Source organism: Rhinichthys klamathensis, unplaced genomic scaffold (assembly GCF_029890125.1).
Source record: "Rhinichthys klamathensis goyatoka isolate OS25496 unplaced genomic scaffold, OSU_Roscu_1.1 h1tg000165l_1, whole genome shotgun sequence".
NCBI classification, from domain to species: domain Eukaryota; kingdom Metazoa; phylum Chordata; class Actinopteri; order Cypriniformes; family Leuciscidae; genus Rhinichthys; species Rhinichthys klamathensis.
In genome coordinates, this window is record NW_026606697.1 from 648,694 (window position 1) to 670,369 (window position 21,676).

The 21,676-nt window shown below is 40.4% G+C and overlaps 1 protein-coding gene across 1 annotated transcript; it reads left to right on the plus strand.

Annotated features, from left to right (window-relative positions):
* Positions 1 to 2,512: 2,512 nt before the first annotated feature.
* slc25a22b (solute carrier family 25 member 22b) lies at positions 2,513 to 18,262 on the plus strand. Its single transcript, XM_056259138.1, has 10 exons — positions 2,513 to 2,981; positions 3,730 to 3,855; positions 3,938 to 3,993; positions 4,126 to 4,216; positions 8,889 to 8,946; positions 11,979 to 12,039; positions 12,754 to 12,913; positions 13,020 to 13,174; positions 17,918 to 17,993; positions 18,079 to 18,262. Exons 1-10 carry the CDS (start codon positions 2,848 to 2,850, stop codon positions 18,230 to 18,232), a joined length of 1,071 nt encoding a protein of 356 aa, XP_056115113.1. The 5' UTR covers positions 2,513 to 2,847; the 3' UTR covers positions 18,233 to 18,262.
* Positions 18,263 to 21,676: the final 3,414 nt, after the last annotated feature.

Here is a 21,676-nt window from a genome sequence, read left to right on the forward strand (position 1 = left end):
AGGATAAAAACCTCAAAGCCTTTACCCAGAAGAAAAACATATCGCACAGAGTTGCTCGTTCATAGTTCAGGAGACTTAATGGAGTAGTTGGGTTTCCAGTAAGTATAAACTTGGTCTCAGATGTTTCTCCTATAGTTATTTAGGATTAATAAGAATAAATACTGAGTTGTTTGTATGGAGCTGTAAATTAATATATGATTGTGAATAGCAGCTCAGATCAGTTGGTTTTAAAGGAATTAGATGAGAAATTATGTAATTATATTGAGATTATTGACATTTGATTGCAGTCTCTCGGCAAATCTTAGCACTTGTGAGATTCATAGGGTCTTTTTCTCCAAGGAAAAGGCTGGTTTCCTTGCGATCTCCATTTAATTTCCTCTCTCTGATGAAAAAATGTTCTTTTTTGTGATTTTTCTTTTCTTTGTATTGGTTTAAAAACTATTTTGATATTAAACAAGTGCCTCTAAAAAGCTGCTTTTTGGGAAGTTTTTGATTTGTACTTTTCAAAGAGTCATTTTAAAAGCCACAAATCCTCAGTTGTCAATCATATCTTATAAATGAAATGCTGTGTGCATTTCGTGAACCGTGTTGCTGCTGCCATTTTTCTGTTTGCTTGTAAACTGGAGACATTTTTAGGCTATTTTTAGGAGAGGAAATCGAAAACTGATACACAAAATGTCTTGAACCTGCATTTGGTGACCCAAGTTATGATATGGTTTAGATGGTAGTGAACTCATTCTGGTTTTGCATATCTTAATTGGCACTTTTTCCATTATTTTTTGAAGCAATAAAATCACAAATCCCATGTTCTTTAGAGAGAGAACTATTAGGTGAGTTAGATAAAATATAAGCTAATATTAACATAGAATTAAAGTTTTAGTTAGTTCCTCTAACTCAACTAGACTATGGCTCTCCTAATGCAAAGATCTTGGCTTTGATTCCCAAACATTGCTTAAATGCATTGCTATAAACTTATTTCAGTCTCTTTGAATATAAGCATCTGCCAACAGATTTGTAACATCATGTAATTGGGTTTATCACAAACACAAGCCAGTATTTGGTCCGTACTGTGCTAGCTTAATATTATAATATATATTATTTATATCAGAATATTTTATGTTATTGGAACTGTTAATATGTTTATAAGATTTGTTATTTGTTATAGAAAATAAAGCAATAACACAAATCATGGTTTTAAACTATTCAGACATTCAGGCTTGTTATAGATTCACTTGTAATATTTAGTTTGACCTCCTCAGTGTTCGGATTCTGTTCAGTTTCATTGTGTTTTCTCCCTGCGTTCCCGGTCATTATTCATTTCCATAGCTTCTCCTTAGTTACACTTCTTTTTCTGTTCCAGTTCTGTTCCACCCTGTGTTTTTAAGCCCCTGGTTTTTCTCAGTCGATTGCCTTCATTGTTCCTGTTCATTAAAAGTTTTGTCAATATCTTCTTCCTGCCTCACACATTCTCTCTGTAGATACAGCTACACTAAGGTGGAAAAACAACATTTTCTGAAGGTTCTGAAGGTTTTCTTTTCATATTTCAGACTTAGTAGAATAAGACAACAAATTTGCCTTTAATTTTTCTTATGTTTCCAGGTGTATTTTTCATGCTGTTTCTGGAGAGTAGTATACCAATAATTCATGTGGATTTTAGATTCATAACTCAGATTCATCTCTCACTCTCTCTCTCTCTCTCACACACACACACACACCCCTCTGCTTTTATCAAGCTTTCACACACCACAGCACCTCTAGAGAGATCCTCTGAATACAGAATAGACAATTGAGCACATCCTGTCATTGTCTCTGATATTATTATTTTGATTCTTACTGTGTTGGGTTTTCACTAATGGATACTACAGGCCAGAGTGAAAGTGAGCGGCTTTGATGGCATCTGTGCTGCTGTCACAGTGCGTCTTTGAACCTGCTTCCTGCCGCTCTAAATTGTCTATTCCCTGACTTTGTTGCACATGGTTTTGAAGTCCAGAAAACATTGTGATGTTTGTAGTGTATTCAGCAGTTGCCATGGCCACAGAAACTCACTCCATATCCTTGAGCATTTTATAGTTTCATGCAGCACTTGAAAATAAAAACGAATAAAATAAATAAATAATTCTCAGTATTTTTGTCTTTTTGTCCTGTAAAAATAACTGTGAACATCCCTAAAACAATAAATACATAAAAAAAATTCAAATAAATTTACCCACAAAGCATATTTGTATGGGTTTATAAGGTTTGTTTTCTGTAATATATTTAATTAATTTCACTTACACTGCTTTTTTGTGTTATGTGTGTGTTTTAATGACCAATAAGTTCAATTAAACCATCAAAATATCTTATATTCTTTAAATATGAGGGAAGAACAAAACACTAAACTTGTTTAAGGTATTATCTGACAAAATTATATGGTAAAAAAAAAAAAGGCAAACTAAGGCTACAGGTTTTATTTTACTCTGCAAAGAAAAACTCATAGAAAAACAAAACGCTCACTGGAAAAAGCATAGATTGACTACAATGTAATCTGATATTAATATTTTGTATACAGGTTCTCTCTTGTTTTTGCATGTGTTCATACATTTTTTGTCCAGGCTGTCTTACAAACAAATATGTCCGCACAATTTGGCATGTTTCATTGCATTATCACCACAAATAAAACATTTGACTCAAAGCACAACCACACAATATGCTTACAAACACGTAAACAAATTTGAATTAAGGGTGAGGTCACTGGACATCACTTTTAGCCACTACTGTAAATGGATAAAATCTTATGCTAAAATACAGATTAGTAGTATACAGAGAAAACTTAGTAAACACTAGTAACACACGAGATGACGCCTGTTTATGTATTTAGATGGTTTGATACTAATTGTCATTGTGATGTTTCTAGGAATTCTTAAGAGAGAGTCTGTAAAGCAGCCTGAAGTCCGGCTCATCTCCATCTTCTCTCCGGTCGTGTTGGACATCCCTGCAGCTGAGTACATACTGCACAACCTGGAACAGGAATAGAAATGTGCTGGAATTCAATATCGGCTACTCCTGATTCAGTTTCCATCAAGTTTTCGACACTCAAAATATGTGCAGATGTAATTTCATAAAATCTGCTCTGTGACATTATTGATCGCTTTGTCTTCATTACAAATGGCTGGAAAGCAGATAAGGTGAGTTTTATTTATAGAGAGAAATGGCCAATACTCACTGTAGAGTAAAAATAGTTGGGAACCATGAACTACACAAGTACACAAAAGCAAGATAGTATTTTAACATGGAAAAAAAATATATGCTTCACCTTTAATATGATTACTGTGATGTAACAGACCTCACAACTCCCCTGAGTGAAGTGAATATCTGTGCCATTAAATCAGATGTGTTAGTCAGAAAGCTAACAGTTTGCCTATTCTCATTTCTGGAAAACACATATGAATTTTAAAATTGTGTAGCTAGATGCATTTGTTTTGATGTTCTTGACTTGTGTAGAGTCGGGCCATTAGCTATTGGTACTTGATCGGACCCTTATGAATTACTTTTACTGACAGCTTATTTAATTATTTTGATTTTGTTGAATTAAACCAGTTAATTTAGATGTTTAAACATTAGCACATAAGTACAGATAGTTTCAGTAATGAGTTGAAACTTAACATGTGACCTTTGAACACAATAAGGTGAACTCTTTTTAGATGGCATGGTTTCTATTGTACTCTAGATTAATGTGTAATGTTGTTTCAGCCTGCCTGCTAAACTCATCAATGGAGGCATTGCTGGATTGTTTGGTGTCACTTGCGTGTTTCCGATTGATCTGGCAAAAACACGCCTCCAAAACCAGCAAAACGGATCTCGCATCTACACTAGCATGTATGTTTTATGTTCCTTTCATCGTCTGAGCAAACGAATGCCTGTGCTTCATGCATATACTGTATATGCGTTTAATTCACAGGTCTGACTGTCTGATAAAAACCATCCGATCAGAAGGGTTCTGTGGGATGTACAGAGGTGATCACAATGTCATACTGTTTCACAATGTATATGTTGGTTTACATCATTTGGAAGTGTTCATGCTTTGGAAAAACTCCATCATGTATCCCCTTTTCTTAATATATCTTTCCTTAACACTTTTATTTCTAGGAGCTGCGGTTAATCTGACTCTGGTAACTCCAGAAAAGGCCATTAAACTGGCTGCCAATGATTTCTTCAGACACCAGCTCTCCAAAGATGGGTGACAATAAAAACACTTTTTTACATGTGGGGGGAAAACAACAAACAGAACTTAATTTCTTATTTAGAAGCTTAAATTAGAATTCTGCAATTTAAGAAACTGAGATACATTGAGGAATTTGCAACTGCATTAAATTTAAGTGCATTCACAGTTCTATTCGGAATTTATATAATTATTAATCATATTTATATAATTATATTACTATTGTTACGGGTGTGGTGCAGGCAGATGAAGAGGCAGCAGTCAACAGGTCCAATTCAAATATACTTTACTCAATATAACAAAACAAGGATCACGGGAGACAGCAACACACCATACACAAACGTATCATCAACGAGAACCAACAAGGAGTGAGGCAGAACACAGGGTTTACATACACAGAACAGATAGGGGAACAAGACACAGCTGTGGCAAATGAACTAGACACAGGTGAAGGAACTGAGAACTAACGAGGAGCGGGAAAACTGAGACACAGGAATAAACCAAATACACAGTGACCGGGGGAAACTCAGGACACACATGTAACATAACGGGCGCCCTGGAGGCTGACGAGGGCATGGCCTACCCTGAGCAGGAAGCCTCCAGGGCGGAGCAGGCTGGTCAGGGGGCCATGGCGGAGTAGGAGACCACCCCTCGGGCGGCCATGGCGGAGAAGCCCCTTCGGGCGGCCATGGCGGAGAAGCCCCTTCGGGCGGCCATGGCGGAGAAGCCCCTTCGGGCGGCCATGGCGGAGACGCACCTTCGGGCGGCCATGGCGGAGAATCCCCTTGGGGCGGCCATGGCGGAGACGCACCTTCGGGTGGCCTATATCCCCCCCCCCAAAACTTTCTTGGGGGGAATCACAGGCTCTGGGACAGGCTCTGGGACGTGGACAGTCTCTGGGTGGGCAGACGGGACGTGGAAAGTCTCTGGGTGGGCTAGCGGTGAAGGGCCGGCTATTCTGGATGGAACCAGCGGTGAAGGCTCAGAAGGGCTGGACGGGACCAGCGGAGAAGGCTCTGAAGGGCTGGACGGGACCAGCGGAGAAGGCTCTGAAGGGCTGGACGGGACCAGCGGAGAAGGCTCTGAAGGGCTGGACGGGACCAGCGGAGAAGGCTCTGAAGGGCTGGACGGGACCAGCGGAGAAGGCTCGGGAGGACTGGATGCAAGGACCAGAACTGATGTGTGTGTAGCCCACACACACAAAATTGCCGCAGACATCACCATCAATGCAGTGTCCTCTTGAGTGGACTTACGTGTGGTGTGCTTAGTCTCTGGCGGGTAGGCGTGCACCAGCAGTGAAGGCGGCTCAGGCTCTGGCGGGCAGGCGACGGGCTCAGGCTCTGGCGGGCAGGCGACGGGCTCAGGCTCTGGCGGGCAGGCGACGGGCTCAGGCTCTGGCGGGCAGGCGACGGGCTCAGGCTCTGGCGGGCAGGCGACGGGCTCAGGCTCTGGCGGGCAGGCGACGGGCTCAGGCTCTGGCGGGCAGGCGACGGGCTCAGGCTCTGGCGGGCAGGCGACGGGCTCAGGCTCTGGCGGGCAGGCGACGGGCTCAGGCTCTGGCGGGCAGGCGACGGGCTCAGGCTCTGGCGGGCAGGCGACGGGCTCAGGCTCTGGCGGGCAGGCGACGGGCTCAGGCTCTGGCGGGCAGGCGACGGGCTCAGGCTCTGGCGGGCAGGCGACGGGCTCAGGCTCTGGCGGGCAGGCGACGGGCTCAGGCTCTGGCGGGCAGGCGACGGGCTCAGGCTCTGGCGGGCAGGCGACGGGCTCAGGCTCTGGCGGGCAGGCGACGGGCTCAGGCTCTGGCGGGCAGGCGACGGGCTCAGGCTCTGGCGGGCAGGCGACGGGCTCAGGCTCTGGCGGGCAGGCGACGGGCTCAGGCTCTGGCGGGCAGGCGACGGGCTCAGGCTCTGGCGGGCAGGCGACGGGCTCAGGCTCTGGCGGGCAGGCGACGGGCTCAGGCTCTGGCGGGCAGGCGACGGGCTCAGGCTCTGGCGGGCAGGCGACGGGCTCAGGCTCTGGCGGGCAGGCGACGGGCTCACTGCTGGACGGGATCGGCGGAGAAGGCTGGATCAGCGATGGCGGCTCTGGGCTGGTTGGGATCAATGGTGGAAGCTTTGTGTCCCAGTCAGCAAGCTCGTTCTCCTCAAACGTTACCAAGACCCCCACTGGTATGGTGGGTATGGAGCGATGCATAGACTCGGGACTGGGCGGGACCAGTGGCGCAGAGGGCTTGGTGCTGGACGGAACCAGCGGCGAAGAGGGCTTGGTGCTGGACGGAACCAGCGGCGAAGAGGGCTTGGTGCTGGACGGAACCAGCGGCGAAGAGGGCCTGGTGCTGGACGGAACCAGCGGCGAAGGCTTGGCTGGACTGGACACCACCAACCCAAGATCGAAGAGAGGCCAGAGTGGAGAGTGGTGTCGGGACTCCTCTCGACCACCGCCTCTACTACGGCCTCCACGGGTCCCACGGAACACAGCTTGGCGGGTTCCCACAAAGGCTTGTTTCCAGATCTCCATCTTCCCTCTTTTCTTTTCTTTAAGTTCGGTTCTTCTGTTACGGGTGTGGTGCAGGCAGATGAAGAGGCAGCAGTCAACAGGTCCAATTCAAATATACTTTACTCAATATAACAAAACAAGGATCACAGGAGACAGCAACACACCATACACAAACGTATCATCAACGAGAACCGACAAGGAGTGAGGCAGAACACAGGAGGTGTTTCTCAATGTCAAGGATACTTCCTTGGCAGGACTCGTCCTTCCAAGTCACTTCCTTCAGAGGCTAGGCGAGGCACCTCTTTAGCATTCGGAGAACACGTAAATGGAACAGGCTAGCAAGTGCACGTCACAGCGTCATTAAGTCAGTGAAAAGGTCCGTTTGGTTTCGGCGCGGCAAAAATGGAAACAATTGTTAAAATGACAGGTCCGGTTCAGTTAGCCAGCAATAACGTAATTTGTATAGGCTATATTTGTATAATTTGTAATATCAATACGGTAGTAATTTGTACTGGCATTTAAACGTTAAACTTTACTTAAATGACGGTTATAACAAATGTATGGTAACGTAAATATACTTACATTTCAAAAAGCATATTGCCCCATTATTGCTCCGACTCCGCTAACGTCCGACATTTTGTATTTTTTTAACAAGATAGCAAAGCTGCGCGCATAGGATTGTGGGCGATTTGAGAGCGCGAAGAGCGCGAAGTCTACACATATGCATCCTTTCCTGTGTATGGGATATTTTCCGAACGAAGGACTCCGCCCTTGGTTGAAATTCTGAGGATCCTCGACATTGGAACAGTCCTTCGACGGATGTCAATGACGTAGCATCCTCGAAATACCGGCTTCCGAGGATCCTTCCTTGACATTGAGAAACGGCTAGGGTTTACATACACAGAACAGATAGGGGAACAAGACACAGCTGGGGCAAATGAACTAGACACAGGTGAAGGAACTGAGAACTAACGAGGAGCGGGAAAACTGAGACACAGGAATAAACCAAATACACAGTGACGGGGGGAAACTCAGGACACACATGTAACAACTATATTCGGAATATATATAATTTTATATATATTTATAATAATAATATTACTCGGTTAGCTGTCTTACTTTTTAACCCTGTCCATTTCTAAGGGTAGTTTTTTTTAGATAAATGTCTCTATTAAAACTTATATGACATAATATATATACATTTTTGTATATAAATTCTAAAAAGCAATTGAACATTTCCACAGTTTTTTTCCAAGAAAAATAAACACTGTTCGTCACTATACTCTATGGGGTAAATCATTACACAATTGACATCATTTGAGAAGAATACTTTTGTTTGAAATAAGCAATACTATCTAAAATAAAACAGCCATCTTCCACAACATATCAAGGTTTTCAAGGGACTTTTCTGCTAAATTTAATCAGAAACGACAAAGAATTCATCAAAGAATGAAAATAGCAAAAATATCAATATAAAATACATTGTTTGGCCAATAGAAATTGTAATTATAAAATGCATGTGACAACTTGAAACAACCTGACATTTATGAAATTACCCTTACAATCAAAGTTCAACCTTTCAGAATAAACCTTCATAGTTATAGTGATTCGTATTAATTTAAATTAATTAATTTGCTCATTTGCATGACTCATTTACAGGGAATGTGCTCATCAGTGGGACGTAATGGAAGTCTCATAACTTATTTAACAGTTGCACTGATTTAGAAAGAGGAATGCTCATTTTTTTAATTTATTCTTTTTTTGCTGCGGGCATAATGTAGGTTGGATGAAGTCTTATTTTTTAAGGGAATGAATGCACCACTGGATTTGCGCAGTTTTGAAAACAGAGCTGATCTGATAAAAGCCTTCCATATGCTTCTGCATTATAGATAGAAATTGCGGTACAACTCAATACACCTTAAATACCTGGAGCTGGGTGAGCATCTCCGTGGTGACTAATAGCCAGACTGCTAAATTATTTATTAATACAGTTCAGTAGACTGCAATGAACAGATAAATTATTCAAATAAATGTGTGTGAGTGATTGTTTTGGTGTGTGATGTCATCACACAAGGTAAGGGTCTGAGCCCAGAGCTTCTTGTTTACAGAGGAAACGGGCTTATCGTCATCTTAAAATAATGCTCCTTCCTTCTGTCTCCCTCTTTATCTTTCTGTTTTTCTGGCTCTCTCCCAGACAGAAGTTGACATTGGTTGGAGAAATGTTAGCTGGCTGCGGGGCGGGTACCTGCCAAGTTAGTCACTCTCTCTGCTGCACTCATACGACCCACATTTCTCACATTTCTTAAAGCTGCAGTCCGGCATTTTTCCTCTTTGTCGCCATCTCTGTTCGAAATCTGCAGTCATTCGCGGAATTATCAACTTTACGTGGGTTGTAGTTCAACACCCTCGACACGGCACAGCGCGGATGAACACAGTGTTTGAGGAGAGTGTGCAGCTGTCAGTAGTGATGGGCGATACTGCAAATTTCTGTATCGATCCGATACCAAGTAAATACAGGGCCAGTATCGCCGATATCGATACCGATACCGATACTTTTTCATTTTAAAAGCATGAATTTGAACTTGTATGCACTTTCCTGTGCTAGAGCAGTGTGTCATGATTTATGAGGTGAATGCATCATTAATATGCTAAATCTGAACACGTTTTCATGACTACTAGGCCTAAATATTTTGTGATTTGTGCTCTCAGCTCCCCTTTAATTAGTCAGTGACTTTTACAAAACTACCCTAATTATAGTAATAGCCTACTAGTACTAGCCTACTGTTCAAAAGTTTGGGGTCTGTAAGATTTTTATTTCTCTTAGTAAAAACTGTAATATTACAATTTAACATAGGCTATCTGTTTTCTATGCCATAGTAAACTGTAATTTATTTATGTGATCAAAGCTAAATTTTCGACATCATTACTCCAGTCATGATGATAATTCATTTTAATATGCTGATTTGCTGCTTAGGAAACATTTCTTATTATTATCAATGTTGAAAACAGTTTCATATTTAGTTGGAAACCATGATACATTTTATGCAGAATTATTTGATGAACAAAGTTCAAAGAACAGCATTTATATGAAGTAGATTTTTTTTAAGAGTGCAAAACCCTTGACTGTCACTTTTTATCAATTTAATGCATCGATCCTTGTTGAATAAAAATATTAATTTCATAAAAAAGATCTTACTGACGTCAACATTTTAAACCGTTATGTACAGTTTTGGTTTGTTTATTGCGAAATAACTCCCGATTGTTTCTCTGTCATCTAAGCAAGGCTTCGTTTCCCAAACGCACTGGGCATGTGAGCTCAGCGAAGCACCAGCATCGAACGCTCTCTGTGATTGATTGGTTTCGTCTTGTATACAGATGACTAGGATAAAAGGTTCTATCCTGCACAATTACCCGCTAACATTCGCTTATTTTTCCACTTAGAAGCTTATTTTACGCACTGAATTGCGTGCTAAATTAATAAAAAATTACTGGTAAAAAAAATACACATTTGGATCGATATTTTTATGTGAGGATCGATCCTTTTCGATACCACGTCAGTATCGAAGTATCGATACTTCAGGATCGATCCGCCCATCACTAGCTGTCAGTCACCGCGCCGATGTGGATATTGTCATTCAGAATCACAGATTATTCTTTTTGGAAGTATGACCAACATAAGAATTTTCACCGGGAAATGTCATCTGAACTAGTAAGAAACATTCAATTTTGTTCTGGTTCTGACATTGCAGTAAATCGCGCTGATTAAATCTAACAATTGCTTATAAGTTATCATATCACGCAAAACCGTGCAAAGTAGCTATACTATGTTCTCTAATTGTTAATGTTAACAACGTCAGCAAGCATTGCGTGACTACATCATGTAATGTCCTTCCGATATTATCCTTGTTTTCGCATGGGTCCGGTTGCAGTCTCTTTTTTTCTGTAGCCACTCCGAAGTCCGAACGAAGTCTTTTGCATGTTACAGCGGGTGAGTCTCTAGTTGTCACTGATGATGATCGTCGTTTGAACCTTTCTGGATCCGCCATCAAATTGATAAGTTTAATTATATCAAGTGCTGCTGTGAGAAAAGGCTATAAATCTCGACCTCCAACATCCTCACACGCAATTTAGCTTATACTAGCCGAGACTCCTTCTTTATGTGTACAGATGTGACGTAATGACGCAAAGACATGCTCGAATCTCCCGCGGAAATCCACCAGTACCACTAAAATTAAAAACATTATTACAAGCTTACCGTTTTGCATCGAGCTAAGGCAAGCAGATAGTTTTGAACACTGGCTGGTTATGTATTTTATCAAATATGTATTTTGGATAATTTTTAACCCCAAAAAAGCTACGGACAGCAGCTTTAAAGAAAAAAGAAAGAAAGAAATTTGTGCCACCTGACTAGAGAAAACAGAAAAATGCTCTTGTCATCCATTTTGCGAAGTAGGTAGGAAAACTTCAATACCCATAATGCACTGGGCATGTTGCCATCCAAGGCCACTCCCACCAGTCTGCTATGGATACGGTTAGCAGAGTCAAATACTGCCTTGCTTTAGTAGGAAATACTTCTTAGCAAACTTTAGTCAAAATTTTAAAAAGGAGTGAGTTTACTTTCGGTTTCCAGTGAAGGATACAGCGCGTTGTTGGCGGCGGCTAAAGGCTGCAAAGAATCAGAAATCTGGATAGAAAGCTGTGACAGAAAATATGAAAAACATCCGATCTGTGTTTGTGGTCAACATTTCAAAATGGATGACCATGCACGAACACCGTGTTTAAGGGCAAACGGAGGGAAAAAAACTGAAAGAAACTGCCATCGCGTACATGTAAGAAAGCTGTTTCCATTCCATTTTTACCATTATGCTGTTTATAAAGACAAAGTATGATACAATATTCAGTGATAAACCTACTCTTACAATAACTGTTCTGTTTATATTCAGATTATAGACTATATATAGATTATAACAGATAGATTAATATTGTTAATAGACTGTCTGTGGGCGGAGATACAAAAATGCGAAAGTACAATCTGTAGTTTTCAGAGCCGTGGCGCTGTCAAAATAAACGTGACTTTTGCTGACAAATAAACGTGAATTTCTCAGTCCAGGTAGCACGGAGAATGAGTGAACTCATTTACATATACTACCGAGATTGTAACAATACTAAGCGGGTTGGAAATCTGTGAAGTTACACTTAAAATGATTTATATTAAACCCTAAACATTCCTTCAATCTTACTACCTTAACTAACTTCTGTCTCTATGCGGTCTGTATTTTGGCAGGTGATTGTAACCACTCCTATGGAGATGTTAAAGATCCAGTTGCAGGATGCCGGCAGAATAGGTAAAGATATACATACAACTTTCTGTCATCGTTGGCACGTCTCTTGTCCGCTGATAGTGTCTTGTACGTGAACGGTAAGCATAACAAAATGTCTGTATGCACTGGATACTGGATGATACACTACATTTGGCAAAATGTGGCGTGCACATCAGAGCAACAATATTGCATCCCACAATGCAATGCACTTAAAATGACCTTGACCACAATATCAACGATTATAACAGGACACCACTTGCCGAATTAAACATGAAATGTGGACATGTGTCAGCAGCATAGAACATGACACCTTGCTACATACACTTTATTATATTATAGAATTTTCAGCATCATTACTCCAGTCTTCAGTGTCACATGATCCTTCAGAAATCATTCTAACATGCTGATTTGCTGCTCAAGAAACATTTCTTATTATTAAATGTTGAAAGCGGTAGTGCTGCTTAATGATTTTGTGGGAACCGTCATACATTTTTTTCAGGAATATTTGAAAAATAGAACGTTGAAATGAACAGCATTTATTTTAAAAAAAGATATCTTTTGTAGTATTATAAATGTTTCTCTACTGTCACTTTTGATCAATTTAATGTTAAATAAATAGATAAAAAGTATCAATACCTTGAAAAAATCTTACTGACCAAACTTTTGAACAGTAGTGTATATACTGTAGAATTAGTATGATTAATATGCTATTCTGAACATAGCCAATGTTTCTGACAGAGGCCCAGAGGAATCTAATTGGCCGGCATGGCGGAGGAGGAGGGGCTAAAGCGAATGTTGTTCAGCGGAAGTCTCCTACAGCTCTCCAACTCTCTAGAGATCTGCTGAAGGACAAAGGCATCACTGGTCTCTACACGGGACTGGGGGCCACTCTATTACGGTAGTCTGACAGAGTCACTCAAACTGTGGGACGCTTTTAGTCATAATGTGCTTTCTCTCCATCCTTTGTCTCACAGTTGCGAACTCTCTCTCTTTCTCTCCCTCAGGGATGTGCCCTTTTCCATCATCTACTTCCCACTGTTTGCTAACCTGAATAGCCTAGGCAGGAGGAACACTGACGGTTCAGCTCCATTTTACATCTCCTTCCTCTCTGGCTGTCTTGCAGGCTGCACTGCAGCTGTTGCGGTCAACCCTGTGGATGGTGAGATGATCTACATTGTATGACAATGGATTTAATAAGATGCACAATATGGTTAAAAAAAAACCAATATGGTTCAAATGTTTCTGAATGAATTTTCTTATGCTCAACAAGGCTGCATTTATTTGATCAAAAATACAAAAACTGTCATGAACTGCTCCGAGACACGAAGGTTGAGGATCCAAATGTAGTTTATTAAAGTAAATCAAAATCGTAATCAGAATCAAGGCAAAGGTCATACACAGGCAGGCGATCCAAACAAACAGACACATCCAGAGGGTGAGGCAGGAACGGGAAAACCAGGAACAAAGACAACATAGGAAACGCTCAGAAATGCAGTGGAACAACGTACAAGACTTCCCAGGGAATGATGAGGTGAACCAGGCTTATATGGGGTGAACTAAACAATATAATGAGACACAGGTGAATGTGATAATCAGGGATGATGAGTCCGGGCAGTGAATTATGGGAAATGTAGTTGAGAGTGAATAATGATGGTCTTATGTGGAGTCTATCTATCTATCTATCTATCTATCTATCTATCTATCTATCTATCTATCTATCTATCTATCTATCTATCTATCTATCTATCTATCTATCTATCTATCTATCTATCTATCTATCTATCTATCTATCTATCTATCTATCTATAGCCCCTTTCACACAGCGCTTTGAACCCGGCAAATTGCCAGAGTGCCTTCTGTGTGAACGCAAACACGACCCGGGACTGATGCCGGGATCGATGCCGGGTTGGGGACCTAGTAACATTGCCGTGTTCAGACCCGGAACGCGCGCTGTGTGAACAAAAGCCGTAACCAATGCCGTGTCGTAATGATGACGCTGAAGTGAAGTGAAAGCAGGCTAGTGAAACGGTAGGCCTACGTAATGCGCTAGTTTATGATCGAATCAGAGAAAAAACGCACAAGCGTGGTTTCTCCAGAGAGAAATCGCAGCTCATAAGCAAACTATACACGTTGCTGAGACATTACATGTCACATCGATGTCACGTGTCTTTCCGGAACATACCGGTACATGGGTTGTGTGTGAACGCACTCTCTGATTCCGGCAAATCACTGGCAGTGTGAATGAAGCAAAATCAAACGAACCCGGGTCAAATCCCGGGTCGCTTTATCCGTGTATTTTCCGGAATCTCTGTGTGAAAGGGGCTTTTCTATCTAAGCCAATGTATTATATTGAACAATTGCATTTGATATTAAATCCATAAGGGGCACATTTTACCCCGGTCTTACACCCAAACAATTCAAAAGTAATCTTAGAATGAAAAACAAATCAGAAAAGATTGGTTTGCGTGTAATATTGTGTGACACTATTATGACAAAAACATTTATTTTTAAACCGCAATTAAGTCATATGTCAGTAAGCCAATATCAAAGTGCATCTCAGATTTCATTGCAGCACTTAATTCAGTCAGGCAGTGACTATTTTTTAAAAGCCTAAGTATCTCAAATGGCAAATATACTATTAAAAAGTTTCCCTTTTCCCCCTAAAAAACCCTAATAATGTCAGCAAACATTACATCATGTCATAAATATCTTGCAATGCCAGTATAGCTATGTTTACATGGACATCTTTTGTTTGTGTTTTCAAACATAGTGTTTACATGAACGCTCAATACAGTGATCTGGTTGATGTGTGTGTTTCCTTCTCAAAAGGAAGGCTGCGTCCTAGTGAGGCTGTGTCCTTCCAGTCCTTAGGTATCCTCAGCACTGAACGCTAGAATGAGAATGTCTAATAAGTGTGCATGGCTACGTCACACGTGTTCCCACCCCCCACATCTTAGTATTACCTGGCTTTTTATTAATGCATTACAGTGAGTGACAACCGTCTGTGGTCTCACAGTGGCTTACATCATTGGCAGTTTAGTGTTAATTGATTAATTTACACCAAAACAAAAGATAACCTATGCCTTCATTTCCGAAAACATTGTTTTTGTCTTACATTTCATAATGAACCCAGACAAGCTCAGTGCCGACTTATTTTCGTGAATTGGAATGTGTGCAAAGGATTGTGGGTGATTGAAGGACGTGAAGGATACACTCTCTGCATCCTTCAAAATGAGTTAAATGAAGGACGCGAAACGAAGGCTGCCTTCCATTGATCCTTTAAATTGAGACGGCCTTCAGCGGCGCTTTATGATGTGGCAGCCGAGAAATGCAGCCTTCCGTTTGAGAAGCACCCTATATGTCACACACAAATTGGAATTGATCTTTTGACATGTGCACACTGCACAAATATACAGAGTTTCCCATTGTTGGCACATACTAACAATCCTCAAATAATTTTTTTTAGTTTTCTTTGTTTTAAAAAGCATACCTAATATATATACACTCACCGGCCACTTTATTAGGTACACCTGTCCAACTGCTCATTAACACTTAATTTCTAAGCAGCCAATCACATGGCGGCAACTCAGTGCATTTAGGCATGTAGACATGGTCAAGACAATCTCCTGCAGTTCAAACCGAGCATCAGTATGGGGAAGAAAGGTGATTTGAGTGACTTTGAACGTGGCATGATTGTTGGTGCCAGAAGGGCTGGTCTGAGTATTTCAGAAACTGCTAATCTACTGGGATTTTCACGCACAACCATCTCTAGGGTTTACAGAGAATGGTCCGAAAAAGAAAAAACATCCAGTGAGCGGCAGTTCTGTGGGCGGAAATGCCTTGTTGATGCCAGAGGTCAGAGGAGAATGGCCAGACTGGTTCGAGCTGATAGAAGGGCAACAGTGACTGAAATAACCACTCGTTACAACCGAGGTATGCAGCAAAGCATTTGTGAAGCCACAACACGCACAACCTTGAGGCGGATGGGCTACAACAGCAGAAGACTCCACCGGGTACCACTCATCTCCACTACAAATAGGAAAAAGAGGCTACAATTTGCAAGAGCTCACCAAAATTGAACCGTTGAAGACTGGAAAAATGTTGCCTGGTCTGATGAGTCTCGATTTCTGTTGAGACATTCAGATGTTAGAGTCAGAATTTGGCGTAAACAGAATGAGAACATGGAACCATCATGCCTTGTTACCACTGTGCAGGCTGGTGGTGGTGGTGTAATGGTGTGGGGGATGTTTTCCTGGCACACTTTAGGCCCCTTAGTGCCAATTGGGCATCGTTTAAATGCCACGGCCTACCTGAGCATTGTTTCTGACCATGTCCATCCCTTTATGGCCACCATGTACCCATCCTCTGATGGCTACTTCCACCATGTCACAAAGCTCTAATCATTTCAAATTGGTTTCTTGAACATGACAATGAGTTCACTGTACTAAAATGGCCTCCACAGTCACCAGATCTCAACCCAATAGAGCATCTTTGGGATGTGGTGGAACGGGAGATTCGCATCATGGATGTGCAGCCGACAAATCTGCGGCAACTGTGTGATGCCATCATGTCAATATGGACCAAACTCCCTGAGGAATGCTTCCAGCACCTTGTTGAATCTATGCCACGAAGAATTGAGGCAGTTCTGAAGGCAAAAGGGGGTCCAACCCGTTACTAGCATGGGGTACCTAATAAAGTGGCCGGTGAGTGTATATTTATTATAATTGATCTATTACCTAATTAGGAGACGAATAGCACAAAAAGCATTCTGCCCTGCTGCTTATATTAATCAAGCAGTAAAAATGCCCCTTCCCGCACCCCAAACAAGGCGTCTTATGGATGAGAACCTAAGCAAGGACAGTAACAATTTAGAATAATTGTCCGTCATTAATAAGTAACTATGCAGGAAGTAATGCAGGACTAATGAGTTGTACATTAACACTTCAGCTACTACTATTAGCTAATATAGAAACAAGCTTAACTAATCAGTAAGTAATATCAAAGTTAGGAGATAGTTCCTTATTAGGTAATTCATAATTACTGACTGAGATTTGCCTCATTATGTGTCTCTGAGATGTAATCAGTAATCATTTTATGCATTTTTATGTCATAAAATGCATCACTAATTACTCAAGTGTTAGTCACTCTTCAAGGACTACTAGTGATCTGGACCATTAAAATAATGGTCCAGATCACTATAGTAGTCCTTGAAGAGTGACTAGGTTCTTGGCATTTTATGAGCATGTTCTGAGTAAAAAAAGACAATCTTCAAGTTCTTCTAATTATGAATTACCTAATAAGGAACTATCTCCTACATTTGATATTACTTACTGATTAGTTAAGCTTGTTTCTATATTAGCTAATAGTAGTAGCTGAAGTGTTAATGTACCACTCATTAGTCCTACTTCCTGCATAGTTACTTATTAATGTCGGACCATTATTCTAAAGTGTTACCGCAAGGACTAATGGGACAACGTTGTCCTGCAACACTTCACATACGATGAGTGGAAGGAGAATGACACGTAATTTATTACACTATATTCAACAACAACAGCTAGCTCCTCGCGTCATACGTCATACGCCATTTCTACATCATTGCACATGCGCAGAACGTTTCGGTTTGGGTTTTCAATCTGATCAAGTGTTTACATGTGCTATCAAATGGAATAAAAAAGATTTAAACCACCCCTTCACAATCGGAATGAAATTTCAATCGTATTTGGCCAATTCATTCCGATAGACGTGGTTACATGTGACCCCTATGGGTCATTTTAAATTTTTTTATTCTGACTGTGCTACTAGTCTGATTACAATCAGATTATTAGGATCAATGTAAAAGCAGCTAGTCTCTTATAGAAAACTGCAAACTAATCATTTGTATGCGTGTGTGTTTGTGCTGCAGTGCTAAAAACCAGGCTTCAGTCTTTGGCCCGTGGATGTCACGATGAGACTTACAGCGGAATGAAAGACTGTATTCGGTAAAGTGAATCTAACATACAAGTTTAGTTTCCTCCATCACACAAATTTTTTGATTCTCTGAACATCTCTTAATCTTCCCCACAGTAAGATTCTCCGTCACGAGGGTCCCTCTGCGTTCCTGAAGGGGGCGTACTGTCGCGCACTGGTCATCGCTCCGCTGTTTGGCATCGTACAGGTGGTTTATTTCCTAGGAGTCGGGGAATTTGTTCTCGGTCTCCTGCATGGACAAAAACACTGAATATTTACTGTGGATGGAGCCGCTACTTGTATTCAACTTGTCCTCAAACCGCAGCAATAATAATCAAATGATAAATTGTCATACACGGAATTTTTTGTATTAATTTTAATAGAAATTCACAAAGAATTACAAAGAATCTGCTAGTAACACATTGATTTGAATGTAATATTTTGTAACAATAGTAGAAGGACGGAAATGGTATTTTCCTGTAAAATGTACTCCAGTAATTTTTTAACTTTTCAAAAAACAACAGCATTTTTTTTACAGTGTAGGTTTGAGATCAGCACTGAAAACAGGTTAAATAATCAGTCTATCAGTACAGATTGACAATAGCTCTGCTCCAAAAGCTAGTGAGCTGCCTGTCTAGACAGTATTTTAGCCTGCTACCTGTCAGTAGTGGGTCACTTTTTATTGACTTTTTCTCTATGACATATTTTAGTAATCATCATAAATTAGGTATAATTTAAAAGACTCAAAATGTTTTGAAATTGAACATTGCATTACCATGAAAACGGTACTTTAAAACCTTTTAGCGGGCTCAATTTCTGTTGTCAACTTCAAATTTGGAACAAGACTGGATTTCATTTTCTAGCAATTTTCTAGTCAAAATTATTTAGTAAAATATACATTGTGTAAAATGAAAATGTTTAGTTCAGTACATTTGCTTTACAGTAAACTAAAATGTAAACTTTTTTACACTTAAATTTTTTTGATCCTGCTTTCACTTCTGCAAAAATCTGTTGAGTGTCTTTAAAAAGAGACAACCTTTGTATTCCAAAGCATTCATTAATTACAACAATTTAAGTTAATTTAATGTTAATTTAATTCAAAACTCCTGACACACATTTTTAAAATAGAAATGATTACTTTTATTCAGCAGGGATGCATTAAATTGATCAAAAGTAACAGTAAACACATTTTTAATGCTACAAAAAAATTATATTTCAAATCAATGCTGTTCTTTTGATCTTTCTATTCATGGAAGAATCCTGAAAAAAATGTTTTCACAAAAATATGAAGCAACTGTTTTCAACATTGATTACAGTAATAACTGTTTCTTGAGCATCAAATCATATTAGAATTATTTCTGAAGGATCACGTGACACTGAAGAGTAATGATGCTGAAAAGTCAGCTTTGACATGACAGGAATCATTTAAATTTTCAAATGTATTAAAATAAAAGTTTTAAATTGTAATAATATTCACAATATTACTGTTTTTCTGTATTTTTGACCAAATAAATGCAGCCTTGGTGAGACTTCTTTCAAAAACATTAAAATTACCGTACAGACTGTCATTTTAATAATAGTATACATCTTCAGCCACAGAATATTTTCCATTTAACTTCTGATTATTGCACATTTTTAAAGCATGCATTTATGTTCAGAATGAGTCATTTATGGACAAATGAAACATTTTAATTCATGTTCAAATGTTCTGCGAAATGAGAGAATGATTCTCTGTAGTATGAAATCTGTGAAATACAAAGCGTTTTACTATTAAGCTTGTTTTTATGATTAAGATCAAGCATGGAGCGTTTTATTGAATTGTGTTTACCTTGGTCTTATCAGAATCAAAAGAGACAAACAGCTTTCTTTGAGCTTGTTTCTGTGCATAAAGGTTGGTGAAGTGCCACACGCACACACACGCCTAAAACAGATTATCTTCAAAACAGATTTTAATTGCACTCTCTATGAAATTGCTGCTTAGGGTTAGAGGTTAAGAACAAACCCTGAGCAGAATATTGGAGGAATATTAATACAGTTCAGCATTGCAAGCACTGTACAATGAGAGAACACAGGGGATTGTGGGCAGACATTCTGCCAACCACTCAAGCAAATCAAGGTGGCAGGAGAAATGCATTGATTGCTGGGTATGTGATTGTATCTGCAGGGGCTTTAGATCACATTTAGTATTCGGAGCACAGAGCCTTTTCCCATGGCAGGCTTTTAATAGCTTTCACGCCATACTGTCCAAAGGGACATTTTGAACTATACACCGGTCGCTATTTTCATCTGTGCACTGTAGTGGCCGTCTCTCTATTTCATTCTAATCTCTGCCATCTCCTCTCTGCTCTAATCATAGCTCTCTGGCCTCATCTCGGAAAAATTTTCTATCTCCCTGGAGGCCGCTGTGATTGATTTTTGTGTGTTTTGTGCGCCGGAACTATATTTCGTCTCATAGTATAAGACAGAAGTGGCGTAATCACAAACATATTCTGGGAGATCCGTTTCATCTTGATATCATAGTCTTGAAATGGCCGTGCTTGAGGCGCTGATTGCGAACTCGCAGGAAGGACATGCGATGCATGGACAGCTCTAATAACTATGTTCGTGTCTTTGTCTGTGCCTTGGGGAATATCTGTCTGCCGTCTACATTCTTTTCTGATTTCTGCTCATAATGAAGCCAGATCTTTTTATGTGCAGCCAGTGAAGTCACTTTGTAACTGAGATGCAATAGAGACGAAGGGAACAGTGGGGAGTAAATCTTCACAAAGGGGCTTCAGAAATGCTTTTTTTTTTTACTTGAGTGCCACAATTTTTAGAATGGTGTTGAGACGGGGACGCTGCAAAAGACGTTGAACACGAGCACAATGGTCAAAAAGTGCGGCCACATTTCAATTGGAAATGACGCGTTCGGGAATTTGACACAAATTTTGCATTGGGTTCAGTTGGTAATGTGAATTTGCCTCGTTGACCAATAGAAAGCTGCTTGTTTCGAAAGTGACTTCTGTCTGAGTTGTGCTTCATACATCGCCACATCTTTGACAAGGGACTTTTTTCCCCTGCAAAATTCAGCTAATGTGATTGCATCTTAAGAAAAAAACAAATATTTAAAGGGTTAGTCATTAAAAAATGAAAATTCTGTCAGTAATTACCCACCCACATGTTGTTCCAACCCCGTAAGACTTTTGTTCATCTTCAGAACACAAATTAAGATATTTTTGATTAAATCTGAGAGCTGTCTCACTCCTCCGTCTTCTATGTAATTGAAACTTGCTGGCCCAGAAAGTTTGTAAAGACTAACCTTTTAAGGTTATTTTCCTCAACACTGCATAATCCACTGCGGACTAACAAAGACACTAAAATAAGCACACAAAAAAACAAAAACAAAAAAACATACATTTATGTAAACCATATCTAGGGGCAAGAATGAAGTCAGTAATCAACCACCCAGAAGAGCATCATCATTTGTATAAATTTGTATAAAACTATGAAATGAGTTCAATTCATCTATAAAGCAGCTCTGGGGAAAACAGTGATGTCATCATCCAGCTGAGTTCAGTTCTCACCCAATAGTGTCAGTGCAGTGAAATCTATAATATTTCTGAATATTAAGTGTCCCCAACTAAGCAAGCCAAAGGTGTCAGTGGCAAAGAACTCAAACTCCATCAGGTGACAAAAATTATATTAATACAGAATTTCACCTGAATCCGTAAAAGCA